Here is a 26,095-nt window from a genome sequence, read left to right as displayed (position 1 = left end):
GACGCCCTGATATCTGCTCCCAGGAGCAGGAAGAAGGAGTTTTACACTTCAGACGCCCTGATATATGCTCCCAGGAGCAGGAAGAAGGAGTTTTACACTTCAGACGCCCTGATATCTGCTCCCAGGAGCAGGAAGAAGGAGTTTTACACTTCAGACGCCCTGATATATGCTCCCAGGAGCAGGAAGAAGGAGTTTTACACTTCAGACGCCCTGATATATGCTCCCAGGAACAGGAAGAAGGAGTTTTACACTTCAGACGCCCTGATATATGCTCCCAGGAGCAGGAAGAAGGAGTTTTACACTTCAGACGCCCTGATATATGCTCCCAGGAGCAGGAAGAAGGAGTTTTACACTTCAGACGCCCTGATATATGCTCCCAGGAGCAGGAAGAAGGAGTTTTACACTTCAGACGCCCTGATATCTGCTCCCAGGAGCAGGAAGAAGGAGTTTTACACTTCAGACGCCCTGATATATGCTCCCAGGAGCAGGAAGAAGGAGTTTTACACTTCAGACGCCCTGATATATGCTCCCAGGAGCAGGAAGAAGGAGTTTTACACTTCAGACGCCCTGATATCTGCTCCCAGGAGCAGGAAGAAGGAGTTTTACACTTCAGACGCCCTGATATATGCTCCCAGGAGCAGGAAGAAGGAGTTTTACACTTCAGACGCCCTGATATATGCTCCTAGGAACAGGAAGAAGGAGTTTTACACTTCAGACGCCCTGATATATGCTCCCAGGAACAGGAAGAAGGAGTTTTACACTTCAGACGCCCTGATATATGCTCCCAGGAACAGGAAGAAGGAGTTTTACACTTCAGACGCCCTGATATCTGCTCCCAGGAATAGGAAATTTTTACACAATACGTCACCTTTAAACATAAATCCCAGCAAAGTGAGTGATTTCACCAGTGAGGAAGGAATTAACTTAAGAAATTAAACAAAAACTATGTGAGATAAAGAAACATTTTGGTGATCAGAGCAGCTGCAGATTGTTTGCTGATGAACTTAATGTTGATGTTGCTGTGCATCATGTTTCCCTCTCAGCTGCTGATCAATAAAACACACTGACAGCGTTTCCTGTGTGCTGCTCATCATCATTATCATCCTTGTTGATGCTGATTGGTTAACGATCGAAACACTCGCTGTCTTTCCTTATGTGGCTTTCACGTCTGAATGTTGTTTTTTATCTTCCAGAGACAGTCAGAAAACTTTGATGTAATGATTTAAACTGACTTTAAACACAAAGTTTCAGCACACCGTCCTTTAGTGACTGCCTGGAGTTCAGGGTCCAGGGTTGGGAATCCACCAATAGGAATTCTCCACCTGTAAGAACGTCTAATTATAAGAAATGTTCAAATTTATGAACAAAGAAAGCAGCGTGACACCAAACCGATGTGATGAGTGTTTACAAACAGCTGCAAACGCCTCTCTTTGGTTCACATGGTTAACTTTAGCTGCAGGAAATCTGTATTTAAGCCCCGTTAATCTGTCCTTCAGACGTCCTCAAAGGGTTAAAACCTTCGGACAGTCTGACAGAAACGGTTTGCACCACGATGATTTCATTTCATCCTTTTGGTTTCGGACCGACTTCTTCTCCTGAAGCTAATGAATAAAATGAAATGAAAATTAAACTAATAACCAATAATGAGCCGTCGTCAGGAACAATCTGTCACTGAAGAAAAGTTGGAAATCTTTCCTGCCTCTGTTCTGAAGATCGTCTGTTCAGATGTTTCTCTGCAGGCCGTCTGCACGCATCTCTGCAGGCCGTCTGCAGGCCGTCTGCAGGCCGTCTGCACGCATCTCTGCAGGCCGTCTGCAGGCCGTCTGCACGCCGTCTGCAGGCCGTCTGCACGCCGTCTGCAGGCCGTCTGCAGGCCGTCTGCAGGCCGTCTGCAGGCCGTCTGCAGGCCGTCTGCAGGCCGTCTGCACGCCGTCTGAAGGCCGTCTGCACGCCGTCTGCAGGCCGTCTGCACGCCGTCTGCAGGCCGTCTGCAGGCCGTCTGCAGGCCGTCTGCAGGCCGTCTGCAGGCCGTCTGCAGGCCGTCTGCAGGCCGTCTGCAGGCCGTCTGCAGGCCGTCTGCACGCCGTCTGCACGCCGTCTGCAGGCCGTCTGCACTGTTAGCTTTTTGTGTCCTTGTTCCTGTGAGCCCAGACCTGGTTCTGGTTCCTGAGGCTGGAGCTGCTTCTTCAGCACCAGACTCTGCAGCATAAACACTGAACCAGCAGACATCTTTGTTCTGCGGCCTGGACTTTAATGCAGGCGGCTTTTGTGGGCCGAGCAGAACCGGCCAGTGTTGTCTCGCATGCTGCAGCAGCGAAGGCGAGGCGGTCAGACGAGGAGCAGGGTGAGTCAGAGGTGGAGGAGGCTGAGTGGCACTGCAGCGCTCGTAAATCTGACTGCACTGCTGCAGTTCCTGCTCGCCGTCGCCCTCCAACATGGCCGACGTGATGCGATGTCACTGCTCTGACTTCACAGCCTCCTCCTCGCCCTCCTGACCCCTGCAGAGCGGGTTGCATCCTGCCGGAGGTCCAGTTTTAGCTGAAAGAATCCATCAAATAGAAATTTTATTCTCATTTCTGTCACATTAAACCTCACTGAAACTAATCAATAGAAAATGATGATAATCAATAATCGAACTGATAGAAAATGGAATAAACATTTGTCTGCAGCCTGTTGAAGAACACAACATAAATAATAATGTAATATTTATTCATATATTCCACGACTGAACACGTTTTTGTTCATTTTTCGGTCATAAATACGTATTTTTCCATCGTTTTTTATTTTTATTCTTCTCTTATTAACTTATTTTACATGAAACTAAATCTTATATGATCTCAGAATTTACCTCAAGTAGAATTTATTATTTTTATTATAATTATTCATCAGCTGTTTTTCTAAAAAAAGGATTATGAAGGACGTGCGTTTAGTTATTTATGTTGTAAATGTCTGTTTTTGACTGTTTTTGACTGTTTTCAGACTCGTTTAATTTATTTCTGCTGATTCTGTTTGATTTTTTATTTAAATATTAAAGATCTTCAGTGAAAGAATATCTCTGAAAGTATTAACCAGGGAAAATAAACCAAATAAAGCACAAGATTAACAGCTTTTCCACTTTAAAGCTGAAACTGTTGAACATTTGTTGCTGAATAAAATCAAACTATTAAGATCAAACTTTTTAATTCACCAAACTCTGAATATGAAGCTGGGAAAGTCAAACCAACTTTAATTCTTAAACCTTCAGATTATTGATCAGTGAAGCCCGGTTAGCTCTGATTGGTCAGCTGCAGTGGTCTGATCAGACTCCGCCCACTTCCTCATTAGTGATGCGAATTAAAACCTGTGAGGAAGCGTTTGATTGGATGCAGAGCTGGAACACGCCCCCGAGTGCAGGAGGATCCTTCAACACTTTTCAATCATCTTTCATGAAGTCGAATTATTGTTTACGATGAATTTTTCCTACTTTTCTGTTCTGAACTGTCAATCTTTCATATTTTATGTGCTGTAAGCTGCACGGTGCGTTCAAAGAACACACCAAGTGCAGGATTTTTCACTATTTCGTCATTTAATGACTGTTAAAGATCAGTGTTCATCTTTTGCTTCTTACAATAATCAGATTGTTTAAACACGATTTTCATTAGTTTTAAGCAGCAAAGCTTTGCAGTGGAATTAAATCGCTCCACGGTCTGTGCTGAGCTGAGGGTCTCTGAGGGACTTTTAAAGCTTTGATCTTTGCTGATGAACCTGAAACACTCCGAGTTTCTGGTCCAGACGCCTTTCCGACCTCTTTTCTTCTTCTCTTTGCAGAGACCAAGCAGGAGTTGGAGGACCTCACAGCTGACATCAAGAAGACAGCCAATAAAGTTCGCTCAAAATTAAAAGGTAGGACTCAGACTCTGACGCAGAGACAGTTGAAACCTTTGTTGGTTCATCGTCTGGTAACTGATGAGGAGGATTTCTCTGATGAAGGAGGTTCTCAGCATCGATAAACTGACTTATATTGACTCGAGGCTTAAACTCGAGGGTTCAGATGTTCACATTTAGTTTCAGATTTCTTTCTTCAGGATGTTTTTCAGACATAAAGAAGGTACAGAGCAGCGACTTATTATTATTATTATTATTATTATCATTATTATTATTATCATTATTATTATTATCATTATTATTATTATTATTATTATTATTATTATTATTGCGACTTATTGAGACGTTAAACACAAAGAGCAGTTAGTAGAAAATAAGTCTGAGATTATTTCAGAGCTTCAGTTCAGCAGAACATTAAACCTCCATGAGTCCCAAACTGCTGCTGGATCAGGGGTTCACTTAGTTTCAGTTAGCATGTTAAAGGTTAAAGGTCATGGACCTGGGCCACAGGACTGCAGCTGAAGCTGCTGGATCAGGGGTTCACTTAGTTTCAGTTAGCATGTTAAAGGTTAAAGGTCATGGACCTGGGCCACAGGACTGCAGCTGAAGCTGCTGGATCAGGGGTTCACTTAGTTTCTCACCCTGCTGCATCTTTTAAATAAAGATAAAATGACTGTTTAAGTCAGAAACACTCATCAGTTGATCTCTGGTGGTGTTCAGAGGAAATATCTCAGCACCTGTTGGTCAGGTGACCTCAGCTGACCCCAGGTGACCTCACATGACCTCAGCTGACCTCAGATGACCTCAGCTGACCTCAGCTGACCTCAGCTGACCTCACATGACCTCAGCTGACCTCAGGTGACCTCAGTTGACCTCAGCTGACCTCAGCTGACCTCAGGTGACCTTCACATATTCATGTTCTGACCCAACCGGTCCTGGCGCTGCTGTGAATTTATGCTCATTCGCTCTGAGGATGAGCGTGCATGAGGATGAGCGTGCATGAGGATGAGCGTGCATGTGGATGAGCGTGCATGTGGATGAGCGTGCATGAGGATGAGCGTGCATGAGGATGAGCGTGCATGTGACCTTCAGCAGCATCAGAAGAAGGAACTATTCTGAAACTGTGGCGGTGATTAATCCAGCTGTAAAGGCGAGGAACGCGACGTGCACACACACACGTGCACACACACGTGCACACACACACGTGCACGGACAGATGAGCCAATGAGCTTAAAGCTACAGAAACACACACTGGTTCATGCTGAGGGTTGATGGACGCGGCTGCTTTAATGTGGAGGATGAACAGCAGCGAGTTACTGTGCTGCTGAAGCTCTGAAACCCGGTTTATAACAGAACCAGAACCTTTAAATGGTTCTGATTCACTGAAACATGTTCAAACATGAACATAAACCCAGAATCTGAGGCAGAAACAGAGTTTTTTCTCAGTTCTCAGCAGCTTTAAAGTGAATCTCTGGTCTGAGCTCCTTTATTCTCCAACACAGCCTGAACCCTCTGAGACCAGCTTTCTGTCATTTCTTTAAGGAGTCTTCAGGAATAGTTCTCCAGGCTTCTTGAAGGACATCCCAAAGCTCTTCTTTGGATGTGGGCTGCCTTTTGTTCCGTTCTCTGTCAGATGATCCCACACTGCTTCAATAATGTTGAGGTCCGGGCTCTGGGGAGGATTCATCCCTCCATAAGACCTGTTGCCACTGATTTTCAGTCCACTTCTTGTGTCATTTGGCACAGCTCAGCCTTTTCTCCCTGTTTCCCTTCCTTAAGAACGGCTTCTTGACAGCCACCCTTCCATGGAGACCATTTCTGATGAGGCTTGGGCCAACAGTAGATGGATCAGCTGAAGGTCCAGATGCATCTCTCAGGTCCTGTCAGGTCACAGCTGGATTTTTTCCTCTTTCTTAAGGACATCACTTTCAGATCCTGTTCATCTGCTGGAGATAGTTTTTTAGGCCTGACACTTCTTCTTTTGTCCTCCACTTGTCCAGTTTCCTCAAATGTTTTAAGGACACACTCCACACCATGCTGAGATATGCCAAGTTTTCAGCTAATAGCTCTTTGGGAATCACCTTGTTGCTGCAGAAATCCTATTTTCTGTCTGTCAAACTGTGTTTTCTTTGCTGTTTTTCATAGATGCAGCTAAAGAAATGGGAACAAATGATGTGTCTTTGTGACAAAGTGCCTAAAGATCCAGTTTAAAATGGCTTCTTTGCTAAGTTGTCTGTTCTGTGTCGACACAACACTGGTTCATCCCTTGAGTTAGGAGCCTTTTTCCTGCCTGAATGGGTCAAAGGTCAGAGTTAAGCGGCTGAACAAAGAAAAAACACATTCCTCTGAAAATGGATAAAACCAGACCCAGTGAATTAGTGAATATTTCAAAGATAAGGGCCCCAGCACGAAGCCTTGGGGAACCTCACAGAGAGGAGAGCAGGTGTTTCGTCCATCACGACACGATGAAAGTGCAGAAGGAAGGATGTGATGGTTTATTATGTGAAAAGCTGGTCATTAGACCAAGAATTCAAAGTAAATAAATGACTTAAATGATCATAAATTTATGATAATCCACAAACCAACTGAAATAAAGTCGTTCCTCACTTTGCTGTGATGAAGAACTCCACCTCAGCAGGTTTTTTTGTCCTGTTCTTCCCATATTTTGGGGTTCAGAGCATGGCTTTTATCTTCCTTACATCCATATTCTCTGTATTTTCCTTCCTTCATCACAGTTTTAGCAGCTTTTACAGAACAAGTGAAGCCAGATTGGTTGTTTAAACTAAAGATGTCCTGAGACAGACAATCTGTTGCTTACTCACCCAGTTTTCATCTCACTGTCACGCAGAATCACGAGCAAATGCTGCACACATGCACCAGCAGCGCATGTGTGATACTGCTGAGTCATCGTCGTGGATCCAGCAGCTGGGCCAGCAAACACACACCAGCGCTTTCAGCACTTCTGAGGACATGGCACTGACTCACTCCACCCTCATCACAACCTGAAATGAAGATTTAAGCATTTAGAGGTCAGGAACAGGTCAGAGGTCACAGGTCAGGAACAGGTCACAGGTCACAGGTCAGGAACAGGTCAGAGGTCAGAGGTCACAGGTCAGGAACAGGTCAGGACCCCACAGGGACACCAAACAGATGTGGGTCCCCACAACGCACATAAGCGAGAAAACACACCGAGTGGAAAACATTAAATGAGACTCAGAGTCACATGACACCAGGACACACCTGCAGCCGGTTGCCATGGCGCCACACAGTGTCCCAGCTGATGAGGTAATCATCAGCTGAGAGGTTCTGTTTGTCTGAAACACAAAGACACGAATATCCGTCTGACCTCACAGGACTTCGTCGGTTTGCTCGTCCCGTCAGCTCCCCCTACAGGCCGCCGCGGGTATTACAGCAAAGTTGGGGAGAATCCAACCAGAAACACAACAAAACAACTTAATCAGAGAAACCTTTGGGCCATGAATTCATAAAGGAATGAAAAAATAATCATTAATAAATGCAGATCAACTCATGAGTGATAAATAAGACAAATGTTATATATAAATATATAAATATATGTCAGACAGGCTGTGGTGTAAATCCCAGCTGGTTGAGGAAAAGTGGCTCAAAGAAAAACTATTCAAAATAGCTCTATATTTTCATGCATATCGATTCATTTCAGAGCCTGTTTGTACATGTAATGCTCCACGAGTCTCCTTCATCCTTCATGTTTAATCCGTGTTGAACGGGTTAACGCTGCAGCGCGGCGGCGGCTCAGCGTCTAAACGGCGGCGTCCTTCGCTGAACTATTGGTGTGTTCCAGAAGAGAGACGAGGAGATGCTGATGGAGCAGGATAAGAAGGCAGGGGTGGAGGTTTTCCTCCATCTGTTCTTCCCTCTGAGACGAAGATGGTTGCAGGTTAAATCCTGAGGAAGCGGAAACCTCAGTTCTGATCTCCTCCTTTACTGGTGTTACATTGCAGGGAGATTTCTTCTGACTTCTTCTGCTGTCAGATTAACTTTGAAGGTTTTAATTCCAGTTTAGTTTAAGCTGCCTGTCAGCTGGAAAGATTCAGCGAAATAAAGAGAGTCATTAAGCTGTAAATCAGGAACAAAAACACCATTTCTACCACATTAAACCAGAAAAAGTGTGAAATATGGAGGGAAACAACATCTACTTCCCTTATGGGGGCCGATCAGAGCAAAGCAGCCTCCATGAAAGACACCGAACTAAAGGTTCATTTTAGTGGTGGAAACAGCTGTTTACAATAAGAACACCATTTCAAATGTTTCAAAAAGCTAAAAAAAACACCAACTGTGTCTTCATTTCTGCAGCAATCGAGCAGAGCATCGAGCAGGAGGAGGGTCTCAACAGATCATCGGCGGACCTCAGGATCCGCAAGACACAGGTGAGTCCAGGTGGAAGACCAGACCACCAGAAACCAGACACCAGACACCAGACACCAGAAACCAGACACCAGACCACCAGAAACCAGACACCAGACACCAGACCACCAGACACCAGACACCAGACCACCAGACACCAGACACCAGACACCAGACACCAGACAACCAGACACCAGACACCAGACCACCAGACCACCAGATCACCAGAAACCAGACCACCAGACCACCAGACACCAGACCACCAGAAACCAGAAACCAGACACCAGAAACCAGACACCAGACACCAGAAACCAGACCACCAGACACCAGACCAGTACCCCCAAGTACCCCCGGTACCCTCAGGCTCCCTAGTACCCACAGATCCCTCGGGACCCCCAGTACCCCCAGGTCCCTCAGTACCCCGAGGTCCCTCAGTACACTCAGGACCCTCAGGACCCCAGTACCCCCAAGTATCCCCAGTACCCTCCAAGGACCCCCAGGTCCCCCAGTACCCCCAGATCCCTCAGGCTCCCCAGTACCCGCAGTACCCTCTAAGGACCCCCAGATCCCTCAGGCTCCCCAGTACCCCCAGTACCCTTTAAGGACCCCCAGGTCCCTCAGGACCCCCAAGTATCCCCAGTACCCTCCAAGGACCCCCAGGTCCCTCAGGACCCCCAGTATCCCCAGTACCCTTTAAGGACCCCCAGGTCCCTCAGGACCCCCAAGTATCCCCAGTACCCTCCAAGGACCCCCAGATCCCTCAGGTTCCCCGGTACCCCCAGTACCCTTTAAGGACCCCCAGGTCCCTCAGGACCCCCAGTACCCCCAGTACCCTTTAAGGACCCCCAGGTCCCTCAGGACCCCCAGTACCCCCAGTACCCTTTAAGGACCCCCAGGTCCCTCAGGACCCCCAAGTATCCCCAGTACCCTCCAAGGACCCCCAGATCCCTCAGGTTCCCCGGTACCCCCAGTACCCTCCAAGGACCCCCAGGTCCCTCAGACCCTCACCACAGACGTGCAGAAGCAGGAATCATGTGACTTGCTGCTGTCTCTGTTCTCTGTGCATCCCTGCAGCCCATCTCTTTTCTCCAGTCTGACTCTGCAGTATCTTGCTCTGTCATTGGCTGAAGCCGCTCCCTCCTCTCAGTCTGTGCACCCGCTGCTGCCACCTGGTGGACTAAAGGAGAACTGCAGCACCTCACAGCTGCAGCTTACACAACCGCAGGGAAATGTGTCCGTCACATCCCCGCAAACACCCAAAGACAAACAAATAAGAGCCTTTATAGGTAGAAAGTTTCCATCCATCAGTCAAAGTCACAGACAGATGAGCAGTTATTTATATCTGTCTTAGCATGAAGAAGAATATTCATTATAAGGTTGATGCTAAAACAAATCCACACAAGTCACTTCAGTTTATTGCATTTAGACTCCTTTCTCACCTTTGTCCTCTTTCTACAACTCACTCGCCAGGTTTCCATTCCTGTTTTTGATTTGTTTAAAAAAATATTGGTAAGAAAAGGTTAATGGAAATATTAAAAAGGAAAACAAAAAGTTTGTCCTCCCTTCAGTTGTTTTTTCTCGGTTTCTGAGAGGACTTCAGGCACATTTGACTCGAGCCGACAAACAACAAACTCAGTGACTCGCCGGCATCTTCCTGAAGATGAAATACTGTCCCAGAGATTAAAGAAGAGTTCCCTCCATTTTCCTCTTGTGGATGTCCACCACAGCCGTTGTTGTTTATTCCTCCTCTTTTGTTTCCTGTGAAGACAACTACTTCAACAGCTAAATATATATTTATGTTGCCTAAACACAGTCCAGTTTATTCCATGTTGGACTTCATCAGATGGAAATCTGGCTCCTGGTAAACAACACGATGTTCACGCCTGTTTAAGTCAAGTTTTCTGTCATTTTATTGACCAAACAGCTGATCGAACGATAAAAAACCATCAGATGATGTCATCATGACAGCAACCAAACACAAGGAGGCTTTTCCCTTTCCCTCCTTCCTGATTAACTCTCTGATCCTCATTTCCTGCCCGTTTCCTCTCAGCTACGATGCTGTTCATCCTCCTCTTCTTTTCCTCCTCCTCCACGTTTGTTTCCTGTTAGAACAACTTCTTCTTCTGCTGAACTACAACCACTAACAGCGTAGCCTGAAGCGCCACCTGCTGGTTTACTCACAGCAAACTGTTTCAGAGAAGAAGTGGCTCTTAAAAGCTGAAAGGTCTTTGATGTTTTCCTGTTAACCAGCTTGTGCCCCCCCCCTTGTCTTCCTGCAGCACTCGACGCTGTCGCGTAAGTTTGTGGAGGTGATGACTGAGTACAACACCACGCAGTCCAAGTACCGCGACCGCTGCAAGGACCGCATCCAGAGACAGCTGGAGATCAGTGAGTCCAGCACCTTTAGCCACCTGACAAACACCGAGTGTCGGGCGGGTTATTCTTTTATGACCTCCCATTTTAGACAAATCGAAACCCCAAAACTCACAGCGTAACATTATTTTAACCTTCAACACACACCATAAGGACTTAAAGTCTGTTATGGAAGTTTTTAATCGCTTCCTTCCTAATACCTCTGATGAGCAATGAAATAGAGAAACTTACTTTTTCTGCCGGCCGGCTAAGTTTTTATTCTTCGTTGCAAGGAAAAAGATCAGTCAGTCCACAGCATTCAGCGGCATGAAGAGATACAGACAAAAGGAATACAGAGCATTTATACCTGAGGAGGGGGGCTTTGTTCTTTAGGTGTGTAACCACACCTCCAGGGGGGGTAGGATGCAGTCTTGATGATATTTAAGAAACAGGAGGTTAAAACAATTATCTTGTCTGAGTGTTAATTAAGAGGTAAATAGTTTAAAACAATTAGCGTGTCGGGGTGATACAAATGGTTCATGTGGATTGGAGAGTCTGTCAGTCCTGAGACAGAAAATTTACCATCACAAGTCGCACATCGTTGCTCCTTCTGCAGTCGATTCAGTCTGAAGGTGAAGAACAACCAACAGGAAACAGACACAAACACACTGATGCAGACGGATAAACTGCAGAGGAACTGCAGCGCTGTCCTTCACACATGGTCAGAAGCTGGGAGCTCATCACATTAACCGTGTTAGAATAAAGCTGCTGGAACAGTTCGTTTCCACCTCTGAACCCTCAGAAGCCGTCGGTGAACGCCAGCTGCAGTCACATGACGCCTCAGCTGTCCGCGGCGCTAACGCCTCTGTTTCTCTTTGTGTGTTTCACCTGCAGCTGGAAGAACCACCACCAACGAGGAGCTGGAGGACATGTTGGAGAGTGGCAAGCTGGCCATCTTCACCGATGATGTAAGCACCGCACCTGAGCCCCGCCGGGGCACGGTAACCCGCGCCATTCTGCATCCCAAACTGATTATCACCACGTGGTCGGGATGCAGAATGGCCACGAGGTGCGCTGAAACATCAAGTGAATACGGCCGTTGTCACATGACAGTGGGGGGGTGGGGGGTGACGTAAACATGAGCATCCAACCAGAACTGAGCATCCAACCAGAACTGAGCTCCTCTGGTTGAAGCCACGCCCACGTGTGATGTCACCAACCAGCGGAGGTCAGTTCAAGGCTGGTGTTTAGTTACTCTGAGCAGGTAAGTCCACAGTTTGCAGCTCAGATATAAACCCGCTTTTATTTTTCAAAGTTTACATTCGATCAAGAAGAAAATCCATCTTCTCTCAGATCTGAAGCTTTACGTTTCAGGACATAATAAAAGCACCTCAGCAGGTGTCAAAGCTCCAACTTCAGAGTGACAACACGACAGATCGAGACAAAACACAGAAGCAGAGAGCTGAAAACTAAGTGAACCCCACGATCCAGCCTGGCCCAGGCAGCAGCGGGGGTTACCGAAACCAACTTTTACTACCAGTTTGTGGCCAGAAACGGTCCAATTAAGACTTTCAAAGCAGTGTTTCTCAATTCCGGTCCTCATGACCCACCGCCCTGCATGTTTTCAGTGTTTCCCTCCTCCACCACACCTGATTCAAAGGAATGGCTCCTTATCAGGCCACTGCAGAGCTGGATGATGAGCTGATCATTTGAATCAGGTGTGGTGGAAACATTGAAAACATGCAGGGCAGTGGGTCATGAGGACCGGAATTGAGAAACAGTGCTTTAAAATATTAAGTTGCTGTGATCTAAAATAACAAATCCTGATAGTTTAAGTCAGGCTTTCAGCTTGAGGTTTTAGTGAATCACAGGAAATCTAACAAAGTGGAGACCATGAATAACTGTAAAGTCTTCATTCAAACCCTGAATATTTTCAACAAGTTCACCTTGATTTTATGCTTCTGTTTAGCTCCTTTTTTTCCTTTAAAAGTGTGCGAGTTAAAGGCTTTTTCAACCCGTCCGGCAGATCAAGATGGACTCTCAGATGACCAAGCAGGCCCTGAACGAGATCGAGACCCGACACACCGAGATCATCAAGCTGGAAAACAGCATCCGTGAGCTGCACGACATGTTCGTGGACATGGCCATGCTGGTGGAGAGCCAGGTGCGTCACCTGACCGCGGGAGCTCCAGCTTGTTTGCACGCCCTGTTTACGTCTGCTGTGTCTGTTTCAGGGAGAGATGATTGACAGAATTGAGTACAACGTGGAGCACTCCGTCGACTACGTGGAGCGAGCCGTCTCCGACACCAAGAAGGCCGTCAAATACCAGAGCCAGGCTCGCAAGGTAAAGTTCTCCTGCTCACAGGGGAAGGAACTGCTCCATCGCAGGGTTACACTTCCTGTGTACTGCGCCTGTTACAGGCGGATTCCACCAGGGGGTGCACCAGATAAGTCAGACCCCAAAAAACACCGTCCCCACTCTGTTTCTCCATCGTTTTCCTGGCACCGAACTCTTGCCAGCTGTCTTTAACAAGAATATTCGTCTCTGGCAAAGACTGATGCAAACATGAGGGTAACTGCAGACTTTCTCTATGAGCTTATCAAAAGTTCCTGCCATTTATACCAACCTATGAGCCTACATCCCATAAAATGTGGCCCTATACTGCCCCTAGTGGTCACCTACATGTGCGCTAACTTCTGAGAACGTTCACAGACGCTCCAAACAAATGCAGGACTAGCAAAGCAGCCACGATAACAAGCGTATCTGTAACCTTTAAGCCGGGAAGGAGACAGATTTCAATGGGTCGACCAGATGGTGATAATGGGGAAAAGATGGAGGGAGATGGAGGAATATGGAGGTAGATGGAGGAAGATGGAGGTAGATGGAGGTAGATGGAGGAAGATGGAGGGAGATGGAGGAAGATGGAGGTAGATGGAGGTAGATGGAGGAAGATGGAGGTAGATGGAGGTAGATGAGGGAGATGGAAGAATATGGAGGAAGATGGAGGAAGATGGAGGTAGATGGAGGAAGATGAGGAAGATGGAGGTAGATGGAGGTAGATGGAGGAAGATGGAGGTAGATGGAGGTAGATGGAGGTAAATGGAGGTAGATGGAGGAAGATGGAGGAAGATGGAGGTAGATGGAGGAAGATGGAAGAATATGGAGGGAGATGGAGGTAGATGGAGGGAGATGGAGGAATATGGAGGTAGATGGAAGATGGAGGAAGATGGAGGTAGATGGAAGAATATGGAGGTAGATGGAGAAAGATGGAGGTAGATGGAGGTAGATGGAGGAAGATGGAGGAAGATGGAGGGAGATGGAGGGAGATGGAGGAAGATGGAGGGAGATGGAGGAAGATGGAAGAATATGGAGGGAGATGGAGGAAGATGGAGGAAGATGGAGGTAGATGGAGGAAGATGGAGGTAGATGGAGGAAGATGGAAGAATATGGAGGGAGATGGAGGAAGATGGAGGGAGATGGAGGAATATGGAGGTAGATGGAAGATGGAGGAAGATGGAGGAATATGGAGGTAGATGGAGGTAGATGGAAGAATATGGAGGTAGATGGAGAAAGATGGAGGTAGATGGAGGTAGATGGAGGAATATGGAGGTAGATGGAAGATGGATGAAGATGGAGGAAGATGGAGGGAGATGGAGGAAAATGGAGGTAGATGGAGGAAGATGAGGAAGATGGAGGTAGATGGAGGAAGATGGAGGAAGATGGAGGAAAATGGAGGTAGATGGAAGGTGGAGGAAGATGGAGGAAGATGGAGGTAGATGGAAGATGGAGGAAGATGGAGGAAAATGGAGGTAGATGGAGGAAGATGGAGGAAAATGGAGGTAGATGGAGGAAGATGAGGAAGATGGAGGGAGATGGAGGTAGATGGAGGTAGATGGAGGAAGATGGAGGGAGATGGAGGAAGATGGAGGTAGATGGAAGATGGAGGAAGATGGAGGAAAATGGAGGTAGATGGAGGAAGATGGAGGAAAATGGAGGTAGATGGAGGAAGATGAGGAAGATGGAGGGAGATGGAGGTAGATGGAGGAAGATGGAGGGAGATGGAGGAAGATGGAGGAAGATGGAGCACTTTTATCCCAGGAAATGACCAGCGATAAGCCCTTTCTGCCCCGATCTTTGAGTGTTGTGAGGAAAGAAGACGTAAACAGCTGCCAAAAGTGTGATAATCATCTTTATTAACTTCTACCTTCTCTCCTGTCACCCTGCAGAAGAAGATCATGATCATCATCTGCTGTGTCATCCTCGGCGTGGTCCTGGCGTCGACCATCGGCGGCACGCTGGGCTTCTAAGACACTCCACCACCTGCTGCCACGACGACCGACGCCGACCAACCGACCGTCCGATCGATCGACCGACAGCCAGCAGAGAAAAGACACCGACAACGACAACAGAAAAAACTTGAAATACAAATGCAAGACAGATAACCAATCAGCTAGGAAGAGATATCAATCCAGTCACAAATAAGAGGAAACACCACGGGTCTGGGTGGGGTACAAAAAACAAAGGAAAAACAATAATAACGCCATCACATTATAGCTGACTTAACCACACAACGTATACAAAAGAGGGTACAAATCAACCTATTTATTACAGATGTAAATGTATTGAACATATACAGCAACACATGGGTTAGCTACCTGTACCAAGCTAATATCCTATAAGATGACATTTAATTGTTGGTTTGTTTGGCTTTTTTCTTTCTTTTTTCAACTGTTTTTGTTTCTTCTGTTTTTTCGGGAGTCTCTGAGGACAGTGACGGCTGCTGGGTAGGAGTTCTGTGGGACGTAGCTCAGCGCCGACCTTTCGTTTCTGGAAAGAGGCGCCTGCGAACACACCGATCTATCCACACACTCGACTCAAAGAAAACAATCCCAGAACATTCCCGTGTTCTACAGGGTGGCTTTTTTGGTAAAAACCAGCTTAGTCCCCGTGTTTTTGAGAGGGTGGGACCAACCTCGTCATTGGCTCAGCTGCCTTTTAGACCACCTCTCACTGGCTGCTCAGTCCTGTCACTCACCTGGTCAGCCGGCTAAATTAGCTCAGCAGAGCCTCACCTGCTGGACCGTGACCTGCGTCCTGTCAGCTGATTGGTTGAGAAAACATCCCAAAATATCAGTGAAGGGGTTGCCGCCGCCGCACAACAACAACCTCCCTTATTGTGACACCTTTTCAACCAAAGAGCCGGGGTGGGGAGGGCCTCTGGTTGATCATTGGCCAGCAGCAAAAGGCGGCGACTGACTGACAGGTGAGCAGCGGGAAGGACGGGGGCTAAGAGGGTTTCTGAGAGGGTGGGAGGAGACGGACAGTTAATCTATGCAGTTCAGATAAAAGGAAGACGACTTGTCCCGCCTCCCCAAACCGAGACAGCCGACGAACAGTCGCACCGCGTCGCCAAAAGCCTCATCACACCCATCGCCGTAGAACGATATTCGCGGAGGCTCGGTGTCACCGACGAGCCGTCAGAGAAGAGTCTAAAAAACAGAGAGAACACATTAAAAAGTGATGAAGATAAACTAAAACAGAAAACTAACAAAGTTGCCTGAGTGTCGCAGTGATATCGTTGCTTTCTGTGTTTCTTTTTCGGTGGGGAACGTTTGTTGGTTCGTTGTTGTGGTGCTGCTGTTTTGGTGCATGTGTGCCACGTGATGTGTGCGCCTGGCATCTTTTAAGCTGTTAATGTACAGTTTGTGTGATCTGATGCTGGTTTCCTCCCTCCATCCATCAAGTGTGTTTGTGTCTGAATGCGCTAGCTGCACCGATGCTACTGAGCAGCGGATGGGTTTTTTCCTATTTCCTATTTTTCTCGAAAGAGCATCATGTGACACACTCGTTCATTCACAATATGAACATGTCATTTATGTTTAACTTGCCAAGCAGAAACTCCCAGTTAACACTTGAATGGCCCCGTGTTAGCGCCAGTGTTAGGGTTAGACTGCGCTGCTTCGCATGCTGTAGCATTAGCTTAACTTTCGTGTCAGTCGTGTAGAAACTTGTTGGAGGTTTATCTGGTCTTTTTTAATCTGAAATATCTTTTCAGTGTGTCCTCTCCAGTGCTGGGGGAGATTAAAAAAGGGCTTTTTTCTTTAAAAAGGTTCTTCTAGCTAACACAACCCCTTTTTTCTGCTTTTTAGTTTAGCTTGGCTACTTTACCAACTATGACAGCGACAATTTGTCAGTTTAAAGTGAATTTACTAAACTCTATTAGCATTAGCAGCTAGCAGCGTGTCCGTACAAGAATATGCTCGTTACACAAATTATGCTAATTTGAAAAAAGCTAATTCTAACTGCTTTTTAACCTCAGCACTGTTGAAGGGGACAAAATACAGGTGATTCATTCCAAGACGACATATGTTGTAAATGCATGTTTGGTTTTGTTGTTGATGATGTGGTGTCTGTTTTGACGTAACAAAATGTTGGACAAAAGGCTGTTAGCAATGACCACGCTACAATCACTCATGACTGACCAATGCAGTCTCACGGCAGCCTGTGAAATAGCTGAAAAACTTCATTTTGACTGGATTAATTCTCTGTATGCACATGGAAAACGGAGGGCAGCCCCAGAGCAGAGCGGCAACATCAGCTAAAAGCTAAAATAATAGCAGATGTTATTCTAATGAACTTTTTAACAAACTTCTGATCCATGTTCCTGGTGTTGATTCGGTCACTGAAAGGCATTGAAGCTGTTTACGTAATATTAGGAAGCATCCTGACTTGGCTAAATGCTAACATGCTAAATGCTAACATGCTAAATGCTAACATGCTAGATTTTTTATCAGGTGATTACTTCATAAAAACTAAACCTCCAGTTCAAATCCATTATTTTAAAAGTTGCTACTCGTGATGAAAAGAAGAAAGACCGTTGGTCAGCACAAATAAAACTGATTGTTTCTGAATTATTTCCCGACTGGCCGTGAAACTGGACCGATTGATCCTTTCAGGAGGAGTGCGCTAAGGCTCTGTGATACGGAGGTTCGTGGACTTCTGTTGAGGCCTACGCCGGACGAAATACTCAACTTACACAGCACTCTGTGTCAAAGCAATAAGTTCAGTTTTATTCGACAGAAAAGGTCGTTTTGTGTAACTTAGGTGTTTTTTCGGAAGTCATAGATATTAGCGCTGTTAGCTTTAGGTGTCTGTGACGCTGTGTTGGTGAAATTGTTTTCGCTTAAGGTTTGGAGACGAGTGGAGTTTTAAATCGTTTTCTTTTGCTTACCCAAAACCAAAACTTCAGTGCTCACCAAAGTTTTGCACGCACAACCCCTCCCAGCAGCAAAATCCAATAGATGTCTGTCAGAATCGACTGTCAGTAGATGTAGAAGAAGAAGTCAGCTGTTGTGTTGGTAGAATCTGTCTTTACAAGTGATCTTCATCCTTTTTTTCCAAATATAAACCAGTGGGTTTGACATTTTCTTTCTGTAAATTAAGCCGTACTCGTTGTTTTCTGTACATTTCACCGTGTATTTGGACTTATAACGGAAATGTTAATGGATTTTTCATGTTTTCCGTCACCAACTCGTCCCTTCAGAGTCAGCTCCACGATATTTCCTTCAGCTCCACGTTCTCCGCGGTCGATGGTTGTCCCGGTGGTTTCTGCGGTGGTGGATCAGCGGTGTAGCACCAGCCAGCTTGTTGACACTGATGTCGCTTTGCCTGTGTGTGTTTTCTGTAAAGTTCCTGTTCCTGTCTGGCAGCCATCCTCTGAAAACACGTCACTAAACCATGAAGGCATTAAGATTAACCGAATAGCTCGGTCCCGCCCCAGTGTTCGGCCCCCTGCTCGTCTCGTGTTGTAGTTGTTCGGTTGTACAAAAAGACAAAGATGAAGGTTGGGAGTCTGCCCCTTCCCTGCCCCAGCAGACCCCCCCGTCCCGCTCTGTGTAATAACTGTAATGATAATAATAAAAAAAGGCATGCAAAACGTTGTGGAGTTTGCATGATGGTGTTTTTTGTACCCCAGCCCCCCCCCGCTCTCCATCTTGTGCACTTTACCACGAATCGGACCTGTTTGATCAGCACATGAGCTACTTGCTATAACCTACTAGCGGTTCCATTTGGATCTGGGTTCCCATACTTGTGAAATGTTTCGTTGGACCTTTAGATGTGAAAGGCTTCCCCCGGGATTCCTCACCGCCTCGGTCAGCTGTGTTCGCCTGTTTGCTTTGTGTTTGTGGAGGAATGGTTTGTCCTCGTTGCGACTCGAGGTTTCGGCTGACCTCCCGTGCAGCATGCCCCCCCCCACTGTCAAACTAAACTGCTGTGTGTGTGTGTGTTTGAGCAGCACGGGTTTGCTTAGATGTGCGTCCGATTGCAGGTCGGTGGGTTGCAGCCGTTTCACAGTTTTGTTGTTTTTCAAACAGAGGAGCTCCGACGCATTAAAGGACGATCGCCGTTACTCATTCGATTCAAACCAAAGCGTTTTCCCTCATGTTCTCAAACGTTCGCCGCTTATATCAAAGAGCACAACGCGAGTCAAGTTTACACAGATACAGACACGGAAAAACAAGCCCCCCCACCAGCCCTCACTGCATGTTGGTCAGTCCAACGAACCCGTCCGGCAGGTGTGCCTCACTTTCCCTTCCAGGTGATAGTCTGTGCTCACTTTCCCTTCCAGGTGATAGTCTGTGCTCACTTTCCCTTCCAGGTGATAGTCTGTGGTCTGATTAGTGGACAAAAATAGCTTCTCCATTTGAGGCTTATTCGGAGACAATGGTGGTGCTTTCTTCTTTGACTTATTTATTGCTCTTATTCTGGTTGTTTTGGTGTTTTCTAAAGAGCTTGTTCAGCAGTCAGGGTCACACTGTGGGATCAATACTCTGCAGGCCGTGGTGTTCGAAAAGGAGACGTTCAAAAGAAGCGTTAAATATGGAAACTAACTGGAGAAGATCCACGAGTTTCACTGCTTTAGCTGCAGCGTTTCTATTCTGAAATGTTCTGAGTTAAACGTCTCAAATAAGAAGAACAAATGGAAACATCAGGTCAAAGCTGAGTGTTTTCCTCAGTGTGATGACCGACTGTTGCCTTGACAACTGAATATATTCCTGTAGCCATATGTGGACACATGAATATAACTCTCACAGCGACAGGCTTTCTATAACTGTGTGTTTGTGACTTACTTTGTGCAGTTTCTGCCAGAGCAGGACGCCAGCAGCCGCAGGAAATCATGCGGGAAGAGTTTCGCCCAAACGTGCGTCTGAAAACAACACGCCGGCGCTTTAAGCCGCTGTTTTAGGGTCAGTTTGGGTCGGACCAACACGCCGGCGTGCTTTAAGCCGCTGTTTTAGGGTCAGTTTGGGTCGGACCAACACGCCGGCGTGCTTTAAGCCGCTGTTTTAGGGTCAGTTTGGGTCGGACCAACACGCCGGCGTGCTTTAAGCCGCTGTTTTAGGGTCAGTTTGGGTCGGACCAACACGCCGGCGTGCTTTAAGCCGCTGTTTTACTGTCAGTTTGGGTCGGACCAACACGCCGGCGTGCTTTAAGCCGCTGTTTTAGGGTCAGTTTGGGTCGGACCAACACACCGGCGTGCTTTAAGCGGCTGTTTTAGGGCCAGTTTGGGTCGGACCAACACGCCGGCGTGCTTTAAGCCGCTGTTTTAGGGTCAGTTTGGGTCGGACCAACACGCCGGCGTGCTTTAAGCCGCTGTTTTAGGGTCAGTTTGGGTCGGACCAACACGCCGGCGTGCTTTAAGCCGCTGTTTTACGGTCAGTTTGGGTCGGACCAACACGCCGGCGAGCTTTAAGCGGCTGTTTTAGGGTCAGTTTGGGTCGGACCAACACGCCGGCGTGCTTTAAGCGGCTGTTTTAGGGTCAGTTTGGGTCGGACCAACACGCCGGCGTGCTTTAAGCGGCTGTTTTAGGGTCAGTTTGGGTCGGACCAACACGCCGGCGTGCTTTAAGCCGCTGTTTTACTGTCAGTTTGGGTCGGACCAACACGCCGGCGTGCTTTAAGCTGCTGTTTTAGGGTCAGTTTGGGTCGGACCAACACGCCGGCGTGCTTTAAGCCGCTGTTTTAGGGTCAGTTTGGGTCGGACCAACACGCCGGCGTGCTTTAAGCCGCTGTTTTAGGGTCAGTTTGGGTCGGACCAACACGCCGGCGTGCTTTAAGCCGCTGTTTTAGGGTCAGTTTGGGTCGGACCAACACGCCGGCGTGCTTTAAGCGGCTGTTTTAGGGTCAGTTTGGGTCGGACCAACACGCCGGCGTGCTTTAAGCGGCTGTTTTACTGTCAGTTTGGGTCGGACCAACACGCCGGCGTGCTTTAAGCGGCTGTTTTAGGGTCAGTTTGGGTCGGACCAACACGCCGGCGTGCTTTAAGCCGCTGTTTTAGGGTCAGTTTGGGTCGGACCAACACGCCGGCGTGCTTTAAGCCGCTGTTTTAGGGTCAGTTTGGGTCGGACCAACACGCCGGCGTGCTTTAAGCCGCTGTTTTAGGGTCAGTTTGGGTCGGACCAACACGCCGGCGTGCTTTAAGCCGCTGTTTTAGGGTCAGTTTGGGTCGGACCAACACGCCGGCGTGCTTTAAGCCGCTGTTTTAGGGTCAGTTTGGGTCGGACCAACACGCCGGCGTGCTTTAAGCCGCTGTTTTAGGGTCAGTTTGGGTCGGACCAACACGCCGGCGTGCTTTAAGCGGCTGTTTTAGGGTCAGTTTGGGTCGGACCAACACGCCGGCGAGCTTTAAGCCGCTGTTTTAGGGTCAGTTTGGGTCGGACCAACACGCCGGCGTGTTTTAAGCCGCTGTTTTACTGTCAGTTTGGGTCGGACCAACACGCCGGCGTGCTTTAAGCCGCTGTTTTAGGGTCAGTTTGGGTCGGACCAACACGCCGGCGTGCTTTAAGCCGCTGTTTTAGGGTCAGTTTGGGTCGGACCAACACGCCGGCGTGCTTTAAGCCGCTGTTTTAGGGTCAGTTTGGGTCGGACCAACACGCCAAACTCTTCGCCATGATTTTCGTCTTCCTGCAACAATTTTCACAAACCAAACCTGTTCGGTGCCCTGCTCTGGAGGACGAGCTGGAAAGTTTTGCTTTGTTTGTTTGTTTGTTTGTTTGTTGTTGTTTGTTGTTGTTGCTTCTGCTCTCGCCAGCGGCAGCGACTCGTCGTTCCTGATGTTTTCCTAGATGCTCCATCCATAGTCTCTCTCTGCTTTCATCGACAGTATTCGGCTTTTATCAGTGTTTTTCCCCCAGTGGGAGGGACGGGATGGGTTAGGGGAGGGGTCACACGATAGGCCACACCCACACACTCCCCGCCATAGCAAGGAGGAAAGACACGTAAATATCATTATCATTATTATTATTATAACCATAAATTACAGATAAAATGCAGTAAATCATTTGCAGAAACCCAGGAGTGAACGGCTTCACACAAAGTGATCAAAAAAGGAGGTGATGATGAGTCTATAATAGCAATGATTTAAAGAGTACAAACGGAGTTATGTTATCATAAATAATAGTAGTAATATTGAATATTGAATGCTCGCAATTTTGTCAAACTGAAACTGGATTCTTTGTGTTATGTAATTATTGTAAATAACTTCAAAGAGAGAAAAAATGACTTGCATGTCTATGTATAAATCTACTGAGATATCTATTCCCGTCAAAGTTGGCGAGCAGTTCGATCTCTGTCCTTTTTCCCCACGTTTGTCCCCCGAACATCAGCTCCGACCCGTCCACCTCGGTCCTCTGCGGCTGAGAGACGGCGGCAGAGAGACAGGAAGGCGGAGCTTCCAGCGCCGCCCGCCACGCTCAGCTCAGACCATGTGTTTACGGACGCCTGCAACCCTCAGGTCTCTTTAATCCTGCCCAAAATTAAACGACCTGCTGGCTCGGCAGGTTTCGGTCAACGCAGGCACACCTCCGCCCATCACCCCAGTTCCAGAGGCTCCGCCCACTGGCTCCTCTGATGAAAGTGCTTCCCTCCATATTAGGAAACTAAACCCCGCCTCCAGGGCTTTCAAACCCCACCCGATCATTTCGGAAGCCCTGTTAGCGGTTACGAACTCTCTCTTTCTGTTTGACGTCGTCTCTCAGCCACAGCTAACCAAACCACACAAAGAAATCTCTCCACCTGCCTTTCCCCCCAGAGATTAGACTGCTCCCGGTCCTCGCCCTGCCAGGTCATAGCCACGTCCAACACGCCAGACAGCAAACCGTTTGATCGGTATGAGCAACTCTGAGATTACGCCAAATCAGAATATCAGTGACGGAGAAGCGTCACCATCCTTTGCTGCTCATACCCGTCGACTCGTGAGTTTTAGGTAGAAAAAGCACATCCATCAGCTGAAAAGAAGCCTTCATCTTCGCCTGTAACCGACACAAGATCTGAGAAAGAAGCTGATCTTCTTCCTCGTCTTCTTCGCAGCAACCAAGCCACAGTCCAGCCGACCTGGGCTCCGTTTCCCAGGCGACCTGGGCTCCGTTTCCCAGCCGACCTGGGCTCCGTTTCCCGGCCGACCTGGGCTCCGTTTCCCAGGCGACCTGGGCTCCGTTTCCCGGCCGACCTGGGCTCCGTTTCCCGGCCGACCTGGGCTCCGTTTCCAGGCCGACCTGGGCTCCGTTTCCCAGGCGACCTGGGCTCCGTTTCCCAGCCGACCTGGGCTCCGTTTCCCGGCCGACCTGGGCTCCGTTTCCCAGGCGACCTGGGCTCCGTTTCCCGGCCGACCTGGGCTCCGTTTCCCGGCCGACCTGGGCTCCGTTTCCCAGGCGACCTGGGCTCCGTTTCCCGGCCGACCTGGGCTCCGTTTCCCGGCCGACCTGGGCTCCGTTTCCCGGCCGACCTGGGCTCCGTTTCCCGGCCGACCTGGGCTCCGTTTCCCGGCCGACCTGGGCTCCGTTTCCCGGCCGACCTGGGCTCCGTTTCCCGGCCGACCTGGGCTCCGTTTCCCGGCCGACCTGGGCTCCGTTTCCCGGCCGACCTGGGCTCCGTTTCCAGGCCGACCTGGGCTCCGTTTCCCAGCCGACCTGCTGCTGTATGCTTGGAAAAAGACCAGCTTCACATTAAATCTGTGGTCGGTCCTCTTGACGTACCTCAGAATGCCACCAGTCTTCCTCCTCCGTGGCTTTTCCCATCGTTTGCTTCTCTTCCTGCAGGAGATCGTAGCTCCGGTTTCTCAAAGGCGTTGAAGGTTGAACAGAGAGTCTGCGTCCGTGCGGTCGTTCCCGGTCAAACCGACCTTTGACGAGTTTGAGGAACAGGGTCTCGCCAGATTTCAGGCCCGGCCTCCAGCCTCATACAGGCCTATCGTAACAAAGTGTGCAATATTCCGAGAAACAAGGGCTGTCCTTCTCATGCAGAGGCGTTCGGGTCGGCCTCCTGCAGGAACTCACACAGGTTCACCACGCAAACACGGGACTTTGGGCGAATCCCGGGAGAAGAAGGGGCTTTGTTGGCGTTTCCTTTCAGGGCGGGGGGGGGCGGCAGGTGGGAGGCTAAAAAAGCAGAAAGAAAGAGGACAGGGCCGTCGCTCTTCGGACGCAACTTTGACCGGAAATGCAACTTGTGTCCTGTTTTTTTTGTGTGTGTGTATGTGTGCGTAGCGTAATGTAAAAGCGATCTGTCCCCCCCCGACCCCTGACCCCCGACCCCTCACCCCTGCCCCCCCTCTCTCGTACTGCTGTTGGCTGTTCTGTTTAGTTCATGTGACGTGCCAGTATTCCCCCTCTCCCCCCTTTACCCTCACGCCTCACCCCTCCACTCCCCCCCGGACTCCCCCACCTCCCCTCTGCTCTCTCTACCCCCCCCCCCCCCCCCTCTCTCTTCATGGATCTTTAAGATGACAACTCTATGCAGATGCTGTCTTTTATAAGTGTGTCAAAATTTTAATTTAAAATAAAAACTTTAAAAAACAAACCCTGACAGACATATTGAAATGAAACAAAAAATGAATAAAGAAAAGGATTGTTCAGTGTACTCTTGTGGCGTGACGGGATCTTTATTGCTTTGTGTCTTTTCAATCTCTCGCATTCTTTGCTTCAATCCTTGTTTTTCTGTTGTTCTCGTATATCTGGTCCCAATAAAGACCTGACTGAACCTCTGCTATAATGAAAGTGTCTCACACTCTTCCTTCCGATGAAGCTCAGTGCTTCCTTCCTCTGTTCCTGCATTACAACAGATTGTTGGGGGGATTTCATGTGAAAAACCCTATTTTTACAGATGATTATAAGTCAATTATAAGTAGCTGTAAGCTAGCAGTTAGCTGAAAGTTAGCAGTTAGCTGTAAGCTAGCAGTTAGCTGTAAGTTAGCAGTTAGCTAGCAGTTAGCTGTAAGCTAGCAGTTAGCTGTAGGTTAGCAGTTAGCTGTAAGTTAGCAGTTAGCTGTAAGCTAGCAGTTAGCTGTAAGTTAGCAGTTAGCTGTAAGCTAGTTTTGGTGGACGGTCCCTTGGCAGGTTTCCTGGGTTATTCTTTCCATTTCCTTGGTCTGGATGGTGCATCTTGATGATGGTGTCTGGGGCCTTTTAGAACAGGTGTATATATATATATATATATATATGTATATGCAGGGACGGCTGGTATAATTGGGCTAACAGGGCTCAGCCCTCCCTACATTATTCAATGAAAATTGGAAAATATCATAAATATTTCAATAAAAACTTTAAACAAATTGTTTTTTTAATTTTTGATCAGAGTCTGAGCAAAATATCAACTGAAACCCATGATATCGGTGAAAACGGGCTAATTATCTACAGCCCAAGCGAAGCAACTCGGTTACACTTGACTTTTCTTCAATATTTGAGTGACAGGTTGCAAGTCCCGCCCCCTCCATTTGGGCTAAATCTGTACAGCCCAAAGCCAGCAGATTTGGGCCAATCACAGACGACTCTACTTGATTGCGTGTTGCAGGCATCGGTGTTAACAAAGTGGATTATTTACTTTCGAATCCGTTTTCTTCAATGTCCTTAGGTGAAAAAAGTAGGGGCACATCATCCAAAGGATATCCAAATTACACAGAAAGAAAAGCGCCAAAATCGTAGCTTTTGTGTAACTTGGTTTGAGAGAAAGGACTAGCTAACGGCTAACAGCTAACGGCTAACGGCCTCTTGAAGCTTCTCTTCAGATAAGGTAGACCCCCCCATTCATGTCACACAGATGGAACATTTTGTGGAGTATTTCTCTTCTTAACGTCTTTCTGGAGTGTTTTTCTGGAGTTACTATTTTAGTTTTGTGCTGATGTTTGGATTATTGTGTTCCAAAGCTAATTAAAATAGGCTATAAGTCTGGGTTGACCTTTTCTAAAACCTTTTATGGTGTGAAAGTATTTGTATTTACAGAGAGATGGTAGATGGTATATTTTCCATCAGTGCATTCTTCTAAATAGTGTTTTGTTGAAAAGGCCCGTGCTGTTGTGATAGTTTAAACTTACATTCTAACAGGACACCCTTTATGTTGAAATACAACTGCTTGGCTTTTATAATACATTAGCCCAACCATTCAATGTATATATGTATATATAGATGTCACGTGATCTTATTCAGGGACTTCATACAAAC

At 47.6% G+C, this 26,095-nt stretch overlaps 3 protein-coding genes across 3 annotated transcripts in view; 2 read left to right on the top strand and 1 right to left on the bottom strand.

The window, feature by feature from the left end:
• LOC140272708 (syntaxin-1B) overlaps nt 1-22,972 on the top strand; it is a 69,626-nt gene extending 46,654 nt beyond the window's left edge. The window contains exons 4-10 of the mRNA XM_072368113.1: nt 3,808-3,882; nt 8,197-8,270; nt 10,527-10,635; nt 11,494-11,567; nt 12,626-12,763; nt 12,834-12,944; nt 14,828-22,972. Coding sequence (XP_072224214.1) covers nt 3,808-3,882; nt 8,197-8,270; nt 10,527-10,635; nt 11,494-11,567; nt 12,626-12,763; nt 12,834-12,944; nt 14,828-14,908 — 662 coding nt within the window. The 3' untranslated portion in view covers nt 14,909-22,972. The remainder of the gene's footprint in view (nt 1-3,807; nt 3,883-8,196; nt 8,271-10,526; nt 10,636-11,493; nt 11,568-12,625; nt 12,764-12,833; nt 12,945-14,827) is intronic.
• The window catches only part of med15 (mediator complex subunit 15), an 88,158-nt gene that overhangs the window by 3,215 nt on the left and 58,848 nt on the right, over nt 1-26,095 (bottom strand). The gene's annotated exons all lie outside the window — the stretch shown is intronic.
• LOC140273147 (uncharacterized) lies at nt 18,191-24,655 on the top strand. The gene is made up of 9 exons (XM_072368665.1): nt 18,191-18,271; nt 19,076-19,177; nt 19,231-19,260; nt 19,742-19,803; nt 22,212-22,395; nt 22,442-22,517; nt 22,640-22,753; nt 22,929-22,994; nt 23,087-24,655. The coding sequence occupies exons 1-9, from the start codon at nt 18,191-18,193 to the stop codon at nt 23,785-23,787; spliced, it is 1,416 nt and encodes a 471-aa protein (XP_072224766.1). The 3' UTR covers nt 23,788-24,655.

Source organism: Leuresthes tenuis, unplaced genomic scaffold (assembly GCF_036924035.1).
Source record: "Leuresthes tenuis unplaced genomic scaffold, fLeuTen1.0.hap1 SCAF_17, whole genome shotgun sequence".
NCBI lineage: Eukaryota > Metazoa > Chordata > Actinopteri > Atheriniformes > Atherinopsidae > Leuresthes > Leuresthes tenuis.
This window is presented reverse-complemented; position numbering and strand designations above follow the sequence as displayed.

Coding starts and splice junctions, on each gene's coding strand:
- LOC140273147 (XM_072368665.1), top strand. CDS start 18,191: ATGGTTGTCCCGGTGGTTTCTGCGGTGGTGGATCAGCGGTGTAGCACC. Junction 19,178..19,230: donor CCAACGAACCCGTCCGGCAG/GTGTGCCTCACT, acceptor TTTCCCTTCCAG/GTGATAGTCTGTGCTCACTT. Junction 22,518..22,639: donor CACTGGCTCCTCTGATGAAA/GTGCTTCCCTCC, acceptor GTCGTCTCTCAG/CCACAGCTAACCAAACCACA.